Source organism: Filicampus tigris, chromosome 15 (assembly GCF_054856515.1).
Source record: "Filicampus tigris isolate MCC_2025a chromosome 15, RoL_Ftig_1.0, whole genome shotgun sequence".
NCBI lineage: Eukaryota > Metazoa > Chordata > Actinopteri > Syngnathiformes > Syngnathidae > Filicampus > Filicampus tigris.
In genome coordinates, this window is record NC_141231.1 from 13,534,711 (window position 1) to 13,554,713 (window position 20,003).

The window sequence follows — 20,003 nt, forward strand, 5'->3', positions numbered from 1 at the left end:
AGCCGGCAGGTGTCTGTCCTAATAATAATCCCCCAGTGATGGGACATTGTGATTTCCTAAGAATGGTGTCAAAGTAATTATTTGAAAATGTCACTCACATTCACACCTATGAACAATTTATGGGTTAGTTATGTTGACTGTTGCGCTCACCTCCTTGAGTTTTTGTGTAACTTCAGAGGCGTATTTTTGTGTGGAAACTGTGTGATTTGGGTCCATTTCCAAATTTGTACCACCTCTGGGGTGTTGTAAGTATTCCATTAGCGCAGCGGAAATGACTGCCGCCTTAGTTTTGCGGGATGTAAATGATGGCAATTTACATCCGGCAAAAGAAGCTGATTTAACTATTCGTTAGCATGCAATGCTGCACGCTGGCTGCACTCATGAAACATTGAAGAGCTGCCCAGTTATGAGCATTTGTCAAGATAATGAGGACTTACTGGAGAAACATTCTACCCTCCCGCCTCGCCCCCCCCTATTGGTAGAATCCAATTTATTATGCCTGCACACCAGGTTCTCTCGAAGCAAACAGTGAGTAATTATAAAGACGTCTCACTCCAATGGTAGCAAAGTCACTGTCAGCTACTTGTTTTACACACCCACTGTGATGCTATTATATATCTAATGAGGAAGGAAGCGTTATATTTACGCTGTAAATACTGTGCCCAACCCTGAATTGCTAATCTTTTTGTATGAAAAACAACCAAACAAAAAAGAGATACAGTAAGAACAGCTGGTGGGGCAATGCTCCCAATGCCCCTAATACAGAGTTGCCACTGACAGAAGTTATGTTTTTTGTTTTAACTTTTAACGTTTTCCTAAGGAGAACTAAATCAGTCAGATTTTGTACTCAAATGTATTTACATTTAAAATAAATAGAAACTGAATTGAATGACGTATATTTAAATTTTTTCCACTAAGGAGACATTTGAAGATGAAAATGTAAACATTTTAAAATTAAAAGTTATTTAAAATGGATCAATTGATTGAGCATGTGACCCGTCAGCTCTTCAACTTTATTTGTTTAAAAAAAAGAAATCCTGTTACTAGCATTAGCCTCATGCTAACTAGTATTTTTGACGAAGAATATATCGATATCAAAACAGCTTGTGGGGCGCTGCCCCCAGAGCTCTAATATAAGAGCGTCAAACTCCAGTCCTCGATAGTCCTCGCTATCCTGCATGTTTTACATGTTTTCCCTCCTCCAACTCACCTGATTCAAATGATCAGGCTCGTTATCAGGCCCCTACAGAGCTAGCTGCCCTCGAGTTTGACACCTGTGCTAATACATTGCGATACCACACAATTTTGTATGTGAAATTAGTTAAAATGTAAATAGATAGGAACCTACCGGTACTACAAAAAAAGTTGTCTTTTTACCTAATTAACTTCGTAGTCCCAACATGGCGCAATAAGAGCAATTAGCTTATTCTACACATTTGGACTGTATCACTGCTCTGTACAAAACGGTGGGACAAGGCCTGAATACAGTTTTTTTTTGCTGCTTTTGATCAGATTCTGGACAACAATAATTGAAATAAACAGATAAAAATTGATGGAAACATACTTGAAAATACAAAACCCATTATCAAAACAGCTGGTGCGGCAGTGCACCCATTGCCCCAAATTTGAAAAACTGCTCTTGAGAACGTAGTGAGATTTTATACTTAAGTTTGTTGACATTATAGTTCCATAAAAAACATGAAAAGTTAAAAAACTCTAATACTCAGTTTCAAAATTCCAAACAGGAAATTTATTGGCTTTTCCGAGTCATGTCGGTTGTCATAAATTCATGTCTGCGTTCTGTATCATTAATTTATGTCCATGTTATGACAGTGCATGATGCATTCTAATAAATTTGGAAGCTCCTGATACAAATCACTCACACACAAATGCTCTTCTAATGTATTTGAGTGTGCGCTTTTGTGTTGTTAAGCTCCCCTGTTGATGTTTGTTGCATAGTTACAGTCCCAACAAGAAGAAAAAAAAACTAATCCTGTATCACTCTTTAAACAAAAAACAATTTCATATTTTGGATTACATACTGTCGTGTAATATAATTTAGTTTATGCATCCAAATCCTCTTCCGGTGATTCCCCGCCAATGTGCAGCGCTACATAGTCGTCGTAGGCTTCATTTTTCCGCCTTATATTATTTGTGCCATTAATTGACGTTGCCTTACTTATAAACAATGCGTCCGTGGGCCTCATTAGGGACTTTTTGAGATCAGGGGTGACCAAATACTCTGGAGACAGTAAAGCACGCTGTCTTCTTGGCCCCTTAATTTGCACGTCGTACGTCCCCCACCCCATCCCCGGTGAGACAAAAGGTTACAGCAAAGCCCTGCTCCAGTCAATTGTTACGACTCTGTTGGGAAATTTGATTTTTGGCGTGGATTTGAAGCAATTACATGTGGCACCAAGCCGCCATTTATTTATATTTATTTATTTATTAACAATTTATTTATTGGAAACATGGCTTGTTGGTTATATCTCTTGTGGTAGTCTTAACAATTGCTCTGCAATGGGTGAGAAATGTCCAAAAAGCATGACTTTTAACACATTATCTTTACAACTCTTTATTATGACTATTACTATTATTGCATGGATTTCTCTAAGTTGAAAATACAGCACTTTTATTACATTAAAAAACCCCAAATAAGGCAAGAATTTATATCTTGTACTGACCTCGTGTCACGCAGAGCGCCAAAATAAATCCAAGCCCGTACACCAGCCAGGTGTGTAAAGTCATGGATGCAGCACAGGATCGACGTGGGAGTGGGGGTCCCAGTACTGCTGCTTCCGGAGCGGGGGAAATTCTCGCAGCGGTGCCACCTTTCGGGGTGGGGAGGGAAGCAGCCCGAGTGCCTCGTTCACGCGCCCTGAACGAACTGCCAGCCAGCCAGTCCGACGAGGGAGGGAGGCAGCCATGCGGGCAGTCAGTCAGCTCAGCAGCCACTCAGGCAAAAGATATGAGGAGGAGGAGGAGGAGGAGGAGGAGGTGGAAAATATGTGAGGGAACTAAATAGAAGAAAGGGAAGTGAGGGTGTGACCTCCTCTGCCACAAAATAATGAGAAATATATCATCTCATTAAGAGGGTGAAAAGTGTATTACAAAAATCACGCTAAATTCTTAAATATAAAGCGATTGTAATGTCAAGTCAGTGGCGGCGGCATTTGGGGCAGTGCCCCACCAGTTGTTGATCCAGTATGTGTCAACACATTTCAGATCCAAGTTGTACCAAAATGTTTGTGCAAAAAAAAAAAAAATCGACGTGTCCCTTCAGTCAGTCGTTCCTCTGCATTTGTGGCATTGGGGGCAGTGCCCCACCAGTGATTCGGTTGGATTTGTGATAAATGTATACGAATAAGATCAATATACAATATCTCTCGCAGGCAGTTAACTCGGCAGCCAACTGGGCAAAAGAGATAATTATGAGGGGGAGGAGGAGAACGTGAGCAAATGGAAATGGAAGTGAGGGTCTGACCTCCTTGCGAAAGAATGAAAAATAAATCCTCTCATTAAGAAGATGAAAACTGAATTATACAAAACCTTCTAAATCCTAAAATGAACAATTGAAGTGACCCTTCAGTTAGTTGTGAAGGGCTATTGGGGCAGTGCCCCACTAGCTGTTATTATTGCGTCAACAAATTGTTGTTTTGCCAAGCTATGCAATTCTACTCTTGTCAACAAATTTTAGTGCCAAATCTAACGAAATTCTGCTTCATGCTAAAAAAGAAGAAGGGCAAATAAACAACAATTGAAGAAACTAAGGCCAAATTGATTCATCGGCCAACTGATTTAACAGGTCTAATATTAGTCCAATTTTTGGGCCAAAGTTTTACGTTGTTTTACACATTACACATTACAGCGTAAGTCACAGATAATGACAGTTAAACATCCCACCTCCACAAAACAATCGGCAAAATAAAATCGCCAGATTTTTCTCTCTGTTGTAAAGTTTAACAAATTCTAAAGAACAAATTACTGTAAACCAATACATGCAAGCGTGCAGGGTTTTATGTAATAAAATGCACAAATACATATACGTATACAGAACTTTGCCCTCATAATGCAAGGGGGGAAATCTATAAGTGAAAAGCAACGTTTTGCTGAAGTAAATATCATTTTCTTTGCCGTCACATATTTTACTAAATATATACTTTAAATATGCAACCAATCTGAATGTATCATGACAGAATATCAAGAGATCCAAGAATACCTCACCCATGTGAAAATAATAGAAAAGTCACAGGTATGAAAATCTTCCTCTAGATGTGGGGGGTGGCGATGGCCACCTCTGTTCACCACATAGCTCCGCCCCTGTCGGCGCCATTTGGGACGGGTTCCCAGATACAGAGCAATGAGTTGGTTTTGGGAGATTAATGTATACTGTATGAATAAACTCATAACCTCTCAGCAGCCGCTCAGGCAAAAGAAATGATGGGGAGGAGGAGAAAATGTGAGTCAACTAAATAGTTCAAATGGAAGTGAGGTTTTGAGCCCCCCTTTTGCTATAGAATAACAAGAAATAAATCCTCTCATTAAGAAGATGAAAAGTGTGTGGAGCAAACACACATCCATCAGGATTAATTCCTGATTGATAATCCATTGCTTCTAACAATAGCCCCTATCGGACAATTTTGTTCAAAGCCTCGCCTTTTAAATGGGATGGCATGTGTGTGTGTGTGTGTGTGTGACATTCAAACAAACACGCCATTATCTTGCGTATCGGCGCGCTTGCACACTGTGGAGAAAATTCCATCTAATCAAGAATTAAAAACGTAAATCCTTTCTAAGAGACTGTAATGCCGGCGGATAAGGCAGAGCTTTGTGCTAAGCTCCCTCCACAAGCAAAAGCGGCGCGCCCACAGACGGCCGCCGGTGATCGTCGCGCACACGCTGTTGACCTCCATATGTTTGCGCGCTGATGATTGGATTCAGGACGGTAGCCAATCAGAGGCGTGCGCTCCGGAGCTCGGTGTCGGTCTGGGCTCGTCTCACTCGTGCGCAGCTGACTTGTTGTTTGTCGCCTCTGCGCTGTGGACTCGTGAGTCACGGTTTTGGGGAGAGCGCACGTGCAAACGCAGGAAAACGCGTTCGAGACGTGCCAGTTGTGGGAAGCATATCGCCGACAGGTCCTGCTGACACTAGATGACACTTTATGAGCGTTCTCATGAGATGACATTCAACACGCACGCGCCACACATCCAATCAGGCCTAATTGAGCCACTGAGAACTAGAATGGGCTAGCTGCATTTTTGTTCCAATTTTGACACGTGGGGCCAGTCCATTATTGCATTCAGCATTTTTGAAATGTGTTTTATGAAATGTTGATAGATTTGCCGACATATGGAATCGGATGACAGGTATACATTTTTTAATAAGTGTCCTGTAAAATGACAACATGAAGTTAGCCCATTCCAGTTCACAGTGCTCATTTTATGTGTAAATATTCAATATTTTACAAAAATCTGACTGGATCATTTCCAAAAAATGTGATGATTTAAAAAAAAAAAAAAGTTTAAAGTTATTCCTAAATGCTATCATAAAAAGAAATCATTTTTTATTTGATAATTTATCAATAATTTAATTATCCTAAAAAACATTTTCACTTGATTTTTTTTTTTAAGATTTGCCGTTTTTATTGCTTATTCAAAAAAAATGTCCCAACTTTTTGATATTTGTCGGTATATTTTGGGAGATTTTATTCTCTCTCTATATATATTTTTTTAAAATACAGAGTTGACATGAAGTATTATTTTCCCATTCAGATTTACAAAGATTTGACATAAGGTTTTTAAAAAATGTTGATATTTGTTTTATTCTTTAATTCTTTCAAGTACTTCATGTTGACAGTTTATACTCAAATTTGGATGATGTTTAAAAAAAACCTATACATTCTGGCTACAGAAGACCTTCTGGATCTTCTTCTTCCTGTTAATTAACGCTACATCTCTTGCAGTGCGTGTTGTGGCACAAGGTGGTACTACACCGAAGGTGCGCGACGCAATTCTTACTTTTCCTTATACTTTAAAAACCCCTGAAAAAGATTGCTTCAAATCTATCGAAACGAGCTGTATCATCAATAAATGATTTGTTGTGAATATTCTTCACATTTGGCATTGTTTTCAGGAAATGTTCAATAGTTGGCAACATGTTACCTTAACTTGGTTTGTTTTTCCACAATATTCACCAGCCAACAAGAACAGTTTAAGTCCCAAAGCTGCTGCGACATGCAATTTGTGTCTCATCTGCTGTTTTTCTCCTCTTACTTCTTCCCCCCACAGCCCTGCTGTCCTTATTTATGTGATATTATATATTTATATAGCACAGAGCGGCTCCATCCAGCCTTTGAGTGATAAAGCTGGTGAAAGAGCGCACTAGAGGAGAGGAAGGATGGAGATTTGGAGGCGGCGAGGAAAAGGAGGAGGGTCCAGCGGCGCTGCGGCGATGAAAGTGAGTCTTCCACCGAGACGCCGCTGACGACTTTATCCTAACGCACAATAGCCACTTTCGATTTCTCTCCTCGGCTATGTGGCGAGTCTGTATACTGACAGTGACAAGAGCGGGAAGAGTGGGGCTTTAAATTCTTGATGGAATTGCAATTAAGACACAGCAAAGCACAGATAAAGAAGAAGCGAGCCGGCGGCTATGCAAGCAAGCAGCAACGCGGTGCGGAGGAAATACATGAAAAGTTAATTTTGCTCTTTGGGCCTCCCCCCCGTGTCATCACATATAACCTTCCACTACAAGTGTAGAGGGCATGATATTCAGAATGAGTGTGTTGTAGCCCAGCAGTCATAATTAGCAGTCATCCGGCAGTGTTTGACCACAATATTCTGCATTCGGGTTTGCTTATTCAAAACAAAACTGAAGGTTGGGGCTATTTCACATCCGTTTTCTTCTTGTGTCACATTTCCCATCCTTATGTCCTAAATGCTGCCACAAGCCGTACGACTGAAGGCAGAACCAGTGCTATCGAGTCATTGTGAGTTTCTACATGTTTGCATTTTTTTTTTTTTTTTTCTGTAGAAGCCGCATTCTCCTTACACAGCACACAGGTTTCGGCTTTACTGGCGAAAGTATAATAAGCCATTTCACTTTTATTGCCCTTAAAGGACTCCCAGCATTTTCTATGAATTCAGAGAGGTCCCACTTGAAGTGTTATCGAGGTCACTTCTGACATTTTCTGAGTAGCGTGTTGGGAGTTGTTGTTTTACTACCGGCCTCTGCGGCCTCGTTCTTTTTGGAACGCGCTTGCTTGCAATGCACAAGAGAAAAAGCACATGCTTAGATTTTGATTTTGTATGAATTCTCAAATGTTTTTTAAATCCCTTGGTAGGTTTAAACTACCATATTATTATAACGTGTTGCAAAAACAGGTTCAATTGATATGCCTTTCACAAATTCCACAGGAACCAGCAGTGGCAGTGTGATGAAAAAAAGTGTACAGTGGACTACATATCATTTCCATTTTTAAATCAACGAATAGATGAAAATCACAAACTCATTAAACTCTTTAAATCCGATTTGAAAAAATGTAGATGTGCTTTCGGTTCTTGCTGTCCTTTCTTTGTTAAGTGGCGCAGCTTTATTTGCATGACATGTTTTAGCAATGTTTCTCCCTATACAATTAAATTTTGTGCGTGAATATAATTTTACACAGTGAATTATATGCACCATATACATACGAGTATTTGATACGATAGTGCTTTAATTGAGAATTTAACTCAATAACTCATCTCTTTTTTTTTTTTTTAATTTATTCACTTGACTACAAGCAGCTCCCTCTCCATTTTCTGTTTTTCTGTTTAGTTGGGCAGGGTTACTTGAGGTCTTGTGTAAAAATTGAGGTGAGGTGCCCTGTCAAAATTTTTTGTTTTTTTTTATATTGGTATAATTATCCATAATGACAGTATTGCAATCGGGGCAAGTCGGGCAGTGCCCCTCCACCTCCGACAGATGAAAAAAAAAAAAAAAAAACATTGCTATGTGCACATGTTGTATTTTGAATTTAAGGTGTGGGACTCTACTGCCGATTCTCCCTGTCCATTCTCATCTGAGTGGAGGAGCGGAGCCCTCAACCACAGGTTGCCAAGAAAGAGCACAGTGAGGGCCCTGATTATCTTATTTTTTTTTAAATAAGGGGGGAAATTCTGCCTAGCAACAAGTACTAACCTGAAACATGACAAACAACAAGAATTTTGTTGATGCACATTTTTATGACATTTTTCATATACATACGATAAAAAGAAAAGCATGTAGCATGTTAGATCTGCTCCTTCAGCGTCTTGTGTCAGTACGCTGCATCTGAAGATACAATCAGCGGCCACGCATTTTGTGCATGGCTGCTCTGTCCCTGCACTCAGGGTCTCCGGGGCGGTGGGGGCACTGCCCGAGGCCCCGTCACCATCTGCCGCTGTCACTTGAGGTGGCGGCATCACATTGACATAGTGCCCCGACCCTCGCTTCGATGCAACACATAGCGGGTTGCTAATCAAGAGGCATATGTGACACATGGTTAATTGTTGGTGGATTGGTTTTTGCAACCATTGCAATCCTTACATTATGTGATTTGCTCCTTGCGGATTCAGCTATTTCCTTTTTTTTTTTTAAATTCTATTCTCTACTATTTGCTGAAAAATTCACCTATTCCCTGTTTTTTTGCTTATTCCAAAGACCTATGTAGTTATATAAATATTGCTTAGGTGCCAAATTCTAGCATCTTCTTGCCAATGAACTATGTTGAAGTGAGTTTGCTGTCATCTTGTTACAATTATAAACCTTTTTTGGTGGTGGGGGGGTTTGCTATTATTTACTTGTGGATTTGCAAATAGTGGGAGAACACTGTACATTTTCCACTCCAGTCTATTCTTTCTATATATGTCAAATTTCCCTGGTCACTTGTTGCTAAGCAGAGTTCGTACGGCTCAATCACAACTGCCCCATTGTCCAATTAAAAACAACCTCATATACTTTCCAAGCCCACTTTACTAATCAAATGGTAAACTGGCAATGGCACAATATTAGTAATAAACTAAGTTGTCTTGATTTACTACACACAAAGTGGAATATTTAGGATTTAATTTCTTAATCATTTTAAAGATTATATTTCATAAAAATGTATGAATACTTGAAACAACACCATGCTTATAGGATATACTCAATAATGAACCCATGTTACACAAGTGACTATTCAATAGCTGTTTATTATTAACACCAACAAGCCACCTAAAACTGAATCTAATGGATGGATGGACGAGCCTAAATAACACGCTAGTTAGCTGTTTAAATACAGCACTATGTTGTACTCAGCTGTGAAAATTGTTCAAACTGTAACAGTATTCCTAATTTTTGGGGGTGTGGCTAAAATTGGGCCCAGTGACACACTTTGGAGTTGACCCTACCCCACTATTTAAGAACTTGAACACCAATGTTTGTGTAAACTAACTAGCATACGGTTAGTAAAAGTCATCAAATTAGCATTTAGGGTGAACTGTTGTTGGCTCAGGATACAGGCTGGCTATGAACTGGCTAACCGTTAGCTTCTTTATGCCCGGAGTGGCCGTGCAGCTAGTGTATTTATTTTGTTACCGTTGGTTCATTAAAGTGATTGAAAGTGCACCGGCGGCTGCGTCGATCGTTGACTACCTGTGGAGGGATCGCAATTCGTTCTAACAAGCGGTGGTAGGTTCTTTAAATTAGCTAACAATATAAGCGAGTTCAACAGCAACTATGCAGTAGACACATTTTACTTGAGCTTCTTTTAAGTGTGAAATGATCCCAAACTTTGGACATTGTCTGCACTCATTCCTGCTGGCTTGCGTTTATTTCAGTCACATTAGTCTGGTTGTCAAAACAATCACCGCAAAATCCCGCGATATAGCAAAATGTCAGATGTGAAATCAGATATCTTCGATGCGGTGATACTGCGATGTCGCGAGGGACAATACGGTATTCACAGTCACAACGGCCTTCTGATAGGTGCGGACCAAAATGAAACCCTGAAAATGCACAGTGGGCCGGATAATGGACTGTTTTCAACAAGGCCACTAAATGATAAATAAATGACTCAATATGGGGTTAAAGAGACTTTAAGCCAACATCATCACCGCCGCTATTTAAAGGTTCGCCCTTACAAATCATCAACTCCACAAATCTCTTAATTTAAACAGTCCCCCCTCAATCTCCACGGCTTAGAGGCAGCAGCATCTGCTTGACACACGCACACACGCACTCCGCATGGGAACATCCTAAACTCAAATTTAACCTGAGACGTGCTCTGACATCTGTTCCCCTAATGACTCGCATTCACGCACTTAGCCACTGGTGAGTGTTTGCGCATTAACATGTTCTTGCTGAAACAACTTGCGCCTCTTCTTTTTTTTTTTTTTTTTTTTTTTTTTTTGTAAAGGTTACACACACGCAGCTCAGCATCCAGCTTAGCATGGCCTACATTGCCTCCCGATGAATCAATTTGTTATTCGTAGGTGTCAGGATGAAGGTGAAGGCTCTCGAAAGGGGATTTATAAGAGAAGCGACAAAGCAGGCAAAACACGCTACTTTTTTTTTGTTTTTTTTTTGTTTCATTTTGTAGCCACGCAAAGCCTCGCCCGGTGACTCATAAGCAGCATCATGTCATTAAATGCCAGAATCCCACCATGTGGAACTGATGCACAGACCAAAATAGTCTGATCACCTTTTACATGCCTTGAATTATACATCAACTTTTAAAAATAGACGCAGCACGACTGGTGTTTGTGTTTGTTTTGTTGTGTGTGTATAGGCTGCAGCCCTCTCAGCCCCCGAGGCAGATTTGGCTCCAGGCCACTGCAGGCCAGCTCTGCAGGGGGAATATGAATGGCATTAGCTGCGGGCTGTTGCCATGGTGTTGACTTATTTACTGTACAGCAGCCCACTGACTTCAAACAGTACGTTTTGGCTGCCATATTAGTGTCAGCGTTATCATCCAAAGGACACATTTCCACTGGGTGATTTAAAAAAAGGAAAAAAAAAATCCACTCTGGCCGCTAGTAAACAAGACGAAAGTTGTGCGCTAAAAGTGCTTGGCAGTGACAAATTCATACTTTCATATTGTGTGCGTTAAACAGAAATGCAAGGAAACATTCTGCTTACGATGAAGTAACATTTTTTGACAATTACATTTAATCTAATAAAATAACTTGAACATTTTTTGTGTGGGACTGCCGTTTTTTTTCCAACATTCCAAATGATGGATCGAGATAGTGGTCTCCGCTGTTTTCGATGCTATACCCTGATTGTCTAGTATATCATCCATTAAAACAAAATGCCTCACCTTTTTCCTTGCAACATTTCACATGATAGTGGCTGCCGCTGTAATGACGGTGTTTGTCATGCGCTCCAAAAAATAAATGACTCACCACAAACACTACATTTGTTTTTTTCCTTTTTATTGTCAGAAAAATGGAGTTGTACCCCACCGAACGCCTCGCTTGTAATAGACTTGTAAATAAATCATCTATCTATTGAAATACATAGATAGATTACATGCACCCCAATAGATGCTACCGCAATAAATCGTATTGTCACTTGAAATTATTGCATACTCTATTGTTGAGGAAATACCCCCAACTAATACACTACAATACAATTTTATTTATATTTGTACAGAATGATATGTTCATTTTGCGAAATTCCGACCAGAGTTTGACATTGAAATCACTTTGGGAAAGCCACTTTTGAAAAGGAAATAGAACTGAACTTCCAATTGGAGTCGATAGATGGCGGTCTAGATCACCATCCAACTCCCGGAAGTTAAGAAGCGGAAAAAGAAAATTAAAAAGAAGACGAAGAAGAAGGTCACACGTGTTTACAACATGTCGGCTTGAGTCGCCGCTATCCCATTTTGACATCACCTGAACTCTTAAAATTAGAGTTTATTCCTTCAACGCGTCGCTGGTAAAAGAAGAATCCTTTTTAAACGCCGACATGGCGCAGAAGAAGAAGAAACTGACCAAGAAGAAGAAAAACATGGCTGGTGGAGAGCCTAACGCGGATTCCGACGGCGGAGACTTCGAACTGGATGTTCAAATCAAAGACGACGATTCTGTAAGTCTAGAAAGTGTTGTTACACGCGCACATAGTTTATTTTATTGTGGTTTTACGCTTTGTGATTGAGATCGCAAGGTATTGATTCCACTATTGCGTAGCGTATCGTATCAGGGGGTATAGCTCAGTGGTAGAGCATTTGACTGCAGATCAAGAGGTCTCCGGTTCAAATCCGGATGCCCCCTTCACATTTTTTTTTCTCCTTTCAAAATTAATTCAACCTATAAACAGAATCAGGGTGCAAAATGGCTCTCAAACACGATACGTGCTACACAGTACACTGCTTTGTGACAGCTGTTCAATACGTCAATTAACGCACAGGGTATGCATCTATTTTCCGGGCTGTATTAACTGGAGCTCACATTTTGCGAGAGACGAAGTACACTTTGGACTGCTTGCCAGCCAATCGCATGGCACACGTAGACAAACAACCCTTCATCATACTCCCATTCACACGTACAGAGAGTTACTAGACAAAAAAGCTTACTTGTAACGAGAGAATCTAGGCACACCTTGCAGAATAGACATTTGAGCCTTCAATAAAGCCAACATGTAATTTGTGGGAATGCGTGAGGAAATCGGAATAAAACCTATGCAAAAACTGTGTTGTGTGGGGGGGGGGGGGGTGGGGGTGCTAATGCAAAAAGTAATGCTGAGATGGAATTAACCCAGAACCTCAGAACTGTGAGGCAGATGCTGCCTCCACATACTTCATGTTGTCTATAGTATACACTTACATGATTTGTACAATATCTATAAATTGAAAACTTGATTGTTATATAATACATTATTATTACTTTGACAGCCAAGGGCCAAACTGTTGCGCTTCCCTACCACTTCGGACTGCCAGTCTGATGTGGAGCCAGACACCAGGGAGATGGTCCGGGCCCAGAACAAGAAGAAGAAAAAATCCGGAGGATTTCAATCCATGGGTGAGAGCCACCAGAAAAAAACTAGAGTGCAATAACAACACCACACTTAGTTACTGTTGCGCTTGAATACAACAGATATTTGTTATCCAATTAAAGAATGAAATTATGATCGAGAGGGATATTTTCTGGACCTATTTGCCATAATAAATACAGACACACATAAATCACACTTTTTAAAGTCGGCCTAATGGTCTGTTCTCGTTCTCTCGCTGTCAAGGAATGGGTGACTATCATATAATATCATTTTGAGGAAACGTTGAAAAAAAATACTTGCTCACAAAGTAAAAAAAATGTGCTTGCTTCAAGCTTTTGCTCACTGCGTTGAAATTTACTGTAAAAACTGATGGGGGATGCAGCTTATTGAATATTTTGTTATCCAGCTATCCTACTGAAACTTCTATTAAATAATTGAGTATATGGATAAATTGAGAAATATACTGTATTGCTTGGTTAAAGGTCAATTATGAATACACGAGAAAATAACACATTTCACTTAATAATGAAGGCCCTCTTAGTTTTCATTTTTTGATACTATTACTCGAGTCAACATCCTGCGGCACAACTTTGTGCTACACAGAAAACACGCAACTCGAAATTCAGACTTTTGAAGTACTAACTCACACGTAAATGTTTGTCCGAAATGTTCATGAAGGGAATGGTCTTAAGCGGTATTAAGAATATCTGCCATATGGTTATTACAGCTGTCCGGATATTACTCCTTTCTGTGTGTGCTTAGGACTTTGTTACTCCGTCTACAAGGGCGTTATGAAGAAGGGCTACAAGGTGCCGACACCAATCCAAAGAAAGGTGAGCCGAGCCTCCCTCGGCATGCTCGAATACGCATGAAGTCGATTGACGCAACGTGTCCTAACCTCACCGTGCGCACGTCAGACTATCCCGGTCATTCTAGACGGCAAAGACGTGGTGGCCATGGCTCGGACGGGCAGCGGTAAGACGGCCGCCTTCCTGGTTCCCATGTTTGAGAAGCTGAAGGTGCCGCAAGCCCAGACGGGTGCCAGGGCTCTCATCCTGACCCCCACCAGAGAGCTGGCCCTGCAAACCATGAAGTTCACAAAAGAGGTAAGATGGCAAGGAGAGTGAGGTCAAACTAATGGTGCCTGGAAATAAATTCCACTCAATTTGATCGTCATAGTTGGGGAAATTCACCAAGTTGAAGACAACCCTGATCCTTGGTGGAGACAGGTGTGTGGTTGCTTTATTTTGATGTCACTTCGACTTTCCAATCTTTATGCTTGCCCACTTAAATCGATTTCTGTGCCCTCCAGTTTGGAGGACCAGTTCGCCGCGCTTCATGAAAACCCCGACATGTGAGTCCAAACACAAACTTGAGCCTTTTTGTCTTATCGTTCAAAATAATTTTGCCTCAAGTTCTCTTTAATGATGAACAATTCTTTTTATGTTGCTGATTTCTCTCCGTGTCCTCCAGAATCATCGGAACCCCCGGCCGTCTCATGCACGTTGTCCAGGAAATGAACCTGAAGTTGAATCACATGGAGTACGTGGTGTTCGATGAGGCCGACAGGTGATTCAAATGTTGTTCCTTTCACAAAGATGGACATGGAATCCCGAGAATAACGTGCCTTAATGTTCCTCACCCGTTCAGGTTGTTTGAGATGGGCTTTGCTGAGCAGCTCCAGGAGATTATCAGGAGGCTTCCTGACACTAGACAGACTTTGTTGTTCTCTGCCACGCTGCCCAAACTGTTGGTGGAGTTTGCCAGAGCTGGTGAGATCAAGTCCCATGTGACCACATACAATAATCCAAAATCAGCATTTTGTCGTCCAAAGGTTAGAGTGACCCCTCCGTGAAAAGTAGCTAATATCACTCCTTATAATGTGTTATTTTTGACACTAACCCTCCGACACTCTTTAAACACATTCTAGACACAAACACATAAATAGATTTACAAGCGATAGACCCTCGACTTAGCTTTACTAAACTGCAATTTTGCCGGGGGGGGGGGGGGGGGGGGGGGGGGGGGTTTCACTGAGGATAAAAAATATATGCCTGTGTGTGAGTATTGTTTGCTCAAACATCCCTTACGTAATAAAGGGTAATTAGTAACGCAATTTGGATGCTCGTTTTGGTTGCGCATCTATGGTGTTTTACATTGTGGGTTAGCATTGAGCTAGCAGACTGAGTTATGTGGTTTACTATCTGGTGCATGTTGTGAAGTTCGTAAGTTGTAGGTCAAGGTTGCGCTGTATTAGTCTGTGACGCGTAGAAGTATCTGTGGGGGGGAAAAAAAGTATATGAAAATTGTATATATTGGCAGATATACATATATATTTTGGGTCGCAATAAACTGTGCTGATTTACCTTCTGAAGCGTTCTGCGATCTACACAGAGACTTGAGACCGCCGTTATTTTTGTTCCCCAGGGCTGACAGAACCAGTGCTGATTCGTTTGGATGTGGACTCTAAGCTCAGTGACCAGATCAAGGTTTAAGAATAAATAACTAAAATCCTAATTTAAATGTAAGTTCCGTGTACTAAAGCTGCCTTCTCTTCCCCCCGCCCCCCCCCCCCCCCCAGCTGTCCTTCTTCCACCTGCGAGTGGATGACAAGCCGGCAATGCTGCTCCACCTCCTGAGGAACGTGGTCAAGCCTCAGGAGCAGACGGTGGTTTTCGTCGCCACCAAACATCACGTGGAGTACATCAAGGAGGTCCGCGTACCGTTACAGAACCGCCCGGAAGAGTCTGGCGCTCTTTGAGGAAGATTCTGATGCGTGCTGGTTGTGTAGTTGTTGTCGTCAGAAGGGCTGGAGTGCGCCTACATATACAGCGCCCTGGATCAGACGGCCAGGAAGATCAACATCGGGAAGTTTGTGCATCGTAAAGCCATGGTGCTCGTTGTAACGGACGTGGCTGCTCGCGGTATCGACATCCCGCTGCTGGACAACGTCATCAACTACAACTTTCCATCCAAGTCAAAGCTCTTCTTGCACAGAGTTGGTGAGCAAATGACAGATTGAAACCGAGGTGCAAACTTTTGCCACCGGAAAGAGGAGAGTAGGACGACAGTGTGTGGCGCAATAAATTGTAATCCATTCCACTCAAATTTTATATGTTAAATGATAATTCCCATGTTAAATTTCAAGTGCAGCCAAGTGCCCAATTTGGACTTAATCTTCATTGTTTGTTTACATTTTGTGACCCCAAATATACAAATAGGATATGCAAATTCGTCAACATCTTTTTCTAAACTGTAGGGATTTTTTTCTATGAAATTTCAGTCAGTTGTTTCTATACATAACAAACCTCTCAGTCATGAATGTGACCATTTGATATATGATTTTTTTGAGAGTTTCAATAGAAGTAATATTTTTTCTGAGACATCTTTCAAATGTATATTTATCCACCTTCTTTGTCATTGTTGTTATTATTAATTTTCTTTGTGGAATTTTCCACTAATATTTTTTCTTAAGGTCAATGTGTCAATTTTATATTTGAATATATTTTTTTCAATAAACAATAGGATTTTTTTTTTTAGGTAATTCTCCCAACTTTCCCCAAAATATGATCTTTTGTATTTTATTGTTGAATGGATTCTTTAAAATAATTAATGCCAATTTAATCAAAAGGTCAGTAGGTTCATCTTAAAAACTGAAAATTTGCACATAGGCCCTGAACATGAATAAACCTTAAACTTGTATCCTACTGAGTGACCTGGTTTAATTTAAACTTAAACTTAAAAAAAAAAAAGAAATTATATTATTATATATAGATTATTATATTTTTTTATATCATTTTATTTCACAAAACCTTACACATTGAATCTCTCATGGGATGCGTATCCTGCTCTCTGCTGGACACATTCGAAATATTTAATTCCATCAATTAAATGGTCATTTGTATTTGCTCCCCAGGTCGCGTGGGCCGAGCGGGGCGCAGCGGCACGGCCTACAGTATGGTTTGTCAGGACGAGGTACCTTTCGCGTATGACCTTCACCTTTTCCTGGGAAGACCCGTGCAGTTGGCCACGCCCGAGCACTCGGCAGGTAGGAGGACATTTGTAGAAAACAAAAGCCAACAAGTGTTTTGTTTTTCTTTCTAAAAAGCAACTCTTCCCGCCTGCAGATTCAGACGGTGCGTTCGGTCGCGTGCCTCAGAGCATCTTGGACGATGCAGCCGTCAATCTGATCACGGCGCACGACAACTCTCTGGACCTGCAGAACCTGCACCGCGTCTCGGAGAACGCCTACAAGCAGTACCTCAAGTCTCGGCCGAACCCTTCGGCGGAGTCCATCAGACGAGTGAAGAACATGGACCTGACCTGCATGGCCGTCCATCCTTTACTGAGTCCGTTTGTACAAGACAAGAGCCCTCGACAATGCTCATCAGACACAAGTTGGTGACATTTTATTATTCTTTTAGGCTCCGGATTGGAGAAAACTGAACTGAAACGCCTTCAGATAGTTGATGCCATCAAAGGCTACAAATCCAAATCGGTGAGTGCTTTTTATGATAGAATTGATTCCACTATTGCATCGCATATCGTATCGGGGGGGGGGGGGGGGGGGGTTATATAGAATTGACCAGTAATTTAAAGCATGCGGTTCCACTTCTAGACCATCTTTGAAATCAACTCCAGTAGCAAGACGCCCGCCAGTGAGGTGATGCGGGCCAAGCGTTCAAAGGACTCGCGGCTGGTGGACAAGTTCAGCAAGGGCAGAGAGAGTCTGGCTGCGGAGAGACGCCTTCAGAAGCCCGTCAGCGTTCCAGCCACCCAAGACGCTACCGACTCAGGCGAGGATGACGCACTGCAGGTAACACACACAAAAACGTTGACTATTAAATCATTTCTACAATGTGCATTTTTTGGTTTTTCTGCATTTTTAATTTTTTGGGGGACATTTTGTGTGCCAACCGCCAGCTCATATAAGGGACTAATTAGGACTCCCAAATAGATAAGTGGGAAGTCTAATATTATTGAGAGTGGCGCATGATGGTACAATGATGAATTCTAATTAGGTTCTGACCAATTAATTGATTTAATTGGCCGATATTAGCTCTTGCGACTTTTTCTTTTAACACATTATCGCAATAGAATAAGAGACAGAGGTAATGACATTCAAACATTGACCCCAAAAATTTGCAAAAAATAAATTGTCTGACTTTTGCCTGATTTTTTTTCTCTGTAGTGGTGCTAATCAAATACCAAAAAACAAACTAATGTATAACAAAAATGTTCTGCCTGTAATTCATCACGTTATTGTTGTAAGTGCTAAAGGACCTAAAGGACTTCTTTTTTTTTTTTTTTCATATTTTTCTCAATAATCATTTTATTAATTGATTATTGGATTTTTATTTTGGCAAATATTGGAATTGGCCCTGGCCTCAAAAAAACATGTTGGCAAAAAAAACAACAAAACAGTGCAGGTCTTTTATTTTTTTCCCTCTTTTCTTTTAATAGTCATAACTCTAGCTCGCTTTCTTACACCGTTCTCACGTATGGACATCGCAATAAAAGCACCTGTTTCAAAATAAAACCTCATAGTTTACGCTTTATGTTTAGTTTGTAAACACTGCGTGGGCCGCTCAGAAACACTGGACGCGGGCCATAACTTGCTGAGACACCTTACTTAGTCCTCGCAAAACCAAAGTGCTTTTGTGTTATAACATTTTTTTTATACGTAAGGGAAATGCGTGGAAAGTTGGTTAGAAAAATGTCCAAGAAGAGTTTTGACTCTTTCCCTACAGGAGGTTTTCTCTGAGGTGGTTGGTGGGAAGAGGAAGTCTCATCAGGACGAAGGAGAAGCGCGTCCCAAGAACAAGCGAGGCAAACGTGCGACGCCCCAAGACGAGGAGTACTACATCCCCTACAGACCCAAAGATTTCAACTCGGAGAGAGGGTGACAGCATATTATAAAAACTCACATGAATAAAACCTTTATTAGACACGAGCGTCACGCCACCCCGTTGTGCTTTTAGGTTAAGTTTGAGCGGAGAGGGCAGCGCCTTTGAAGCGCAAGCATCCTCCGCCGTCCTCGACCTCATGGGAGATGAAGGAGAACGACTCAACCAGCACAAGAGAATTATGAAATGGTGATGTAAAAAAAAAATGCTTCCATTTCCAATATCTCCTCGTACCCGATACTTATTCGGACGGAATTTGTAGGGACCGAAAGAGGAAGCGCTTCGTAACTGAAACGGGCAAAGATGACCAGAAGAAGAGGATTAAACTGGAAGGCGGTCAAACCATCCACAAGAAGAAGAACAGGAAGAACTTGTATCCTTCGGACAAATATCTCGTGTCTACAAGTGGTCGTTTACGTTTACATGCAACTGCTGAGAATGTGAATTTGACTGGATGGCAGTATTTTATATGTATTAATACTTAACAAGTTCTCAGTTATGAGGAGTGGAAGAAGAAGTACAAAATTGATGATGGAGTCGATGGCTCAGATGGGGAAGGAGGTGGAGGAGGAGCAGGTGGAGGAGGGAGGAGGCCACCAAGAGGTACGTTTTGCATCTTATGCCTAAACATAAATTTATACAAAGATGCTTGTCAGGATGAAACCCTAATTTGTTTGCGTCTTCCAGGCCGTGGCCGTGGTCGAGGCCAGAGTTCAGCAGGTCCCCAAGTGATGGCCAACGGCAGCAGGGTGCGCTCCGAGCTCAAAACCAGCCAGCAGATCCTGAAGCAGCGCAAGAAGCAACAAAAGCATCGCTTCCTACAGAGTGGAGGCCTCAAAAACCTGCGCGCCAAGAACAAGAAATGGCTGGGAGAGGTGAAGAAGTCCGGCTTCGGTCGAGGCAGCCAAAAGAAGGGCAAGATGAGGAAGAGGATGTGAGACTGAGCAATGACATCATACTTAAGGTGGAAATGCTCATTGTGGATCTGCGTCATCACTCTGCACTCTCCAAACAGGAATGACTTGTTTTAGGTGCATTTTTCAGTGCTTTACTGTGTATATAATATAATGAATTCATAAAAAATACGGACAAAAACAGACC

At 41.2% G+C, this 20,003-nt stretch overlaps 2 protein-coding genes and 1 non-coding gene across 4 annotated transcripts in view; 2 read left to right on the top strand and 1 right to left on the bottom strand.

Annotated features, from left to right (window-relative positions):
* LOC147135617 (uncharacterized) overlaps window positions 1–2,945 on the bottom strand; it is a 10,244-nt gene extending 7,299 nt beyond the window's left edge. Inside the window, exon 1 of the mRNA XM_086053153.1 lies at window positions 2,685–2,945. Within this exon, the coding sequence (XP_085909279.1) occupies window positions 2,685–2,748 (64 nt within the window). The 5' untranslated portion in view covers window positions 2,749–2,945. The remainder of the gene's footprint in view (window positions 1–2,684) is intronic.
* The window catches only part of ddx54 (DEAD (Asp-Glu-Ala-Asp) box polypeptide 54), a 22,488-nt gene extending 2,487 nt beyond the window's left edge, over window positions 1–20,001 (top strand). Inside the window, exons 2-21 of one of the 2 annotated variants that reach the window (XM_086053144.1) lie at window positions 6,329–6,456; window positions 12,896–13,022; window positions 13,759–13,829; window positions 13,914–14,102; window positions 14,176–14,225; window positions 14,309–14,350; window positions 14,470–14,565; window positions 14,647–14,768; window positions 15,424–15,485; window positions 15,578–15,709; window positions 15,788–15,998; window positions 16,913–17,044; window positions 17,124–17,345; window positions 17,421–17,494; window positions 17,615–17,812; window positions 18,747–18,898; window positions 18,978–19,091; window positions 19,165–19,275; window positions 19,399–19,505; window positions 19,590–20,001. In XM_086053144.1, coding sequence (XP_085909270.1) covers window positions 6,397–6,456; window positions 12,896–13,022; window positions 13,759–13,829; window positions 13,914–14,102; window positions 14,176–14,225; window positions 14,309–14,350; window positions 14,470–14,565; window positions 14,647–14,768; window positions 15,424–15,485; window positions 15,578–15,709; window positions 15,788–15,998; window positions 16,913–17,044; window positions 17,124–17,345; window positions 17,421–17,494; window positions 17,615–17,812; window positions 18,747–18,898; window positions 18,978–19,091; window positions 19,165–19,275; window positions 19,399–19,505; window positions 19,590–19,840 — 2,523 coding nt within the window. In that variant the 5' untranslated portion in view covers window positions 6,329–6,396 and the 3' untranslated portion in view covers window positions 19,841–20,001. Of the gene's footprint in view, window positions 1–6,328; window positions 6,457–11,833; window positions 12,091–12,895; window positions 13,023–13,758; window positions 13,830–13,913; window positions 14,103–14,175; window positions 14,226–14,308; window positions 14,351–14,469; window positions 14,566–14,646; window positions 14,769–15,423; window positions 15,486–15,577; window positions 15,710–15,787; window positions 15,999–16,912; window positions 17,045–17,123; window positions 17,346–17,420; window positions 17,495–17,614; window positions 17,813–18,746; window positions 18,899–18,977; window positions 19,092–19,164; window positions 19,276–19,398; window positions 19,506–19,589 lie in introns of those variants that run through there. The other variant, XM_086053142.1, reaches the window with a different exon arrangement.
* On the top strand, window positions 12,204–12,275 carry trnac-gca (transfer RNA cysteine (anticodon GCA)). Its single transcript has one exon. It is a non-coding gene; the product is annotated as a tRNA-Cys (tRNA).
* Window positions 20,002–20,003: the final 2 nt, after the last annotated feature.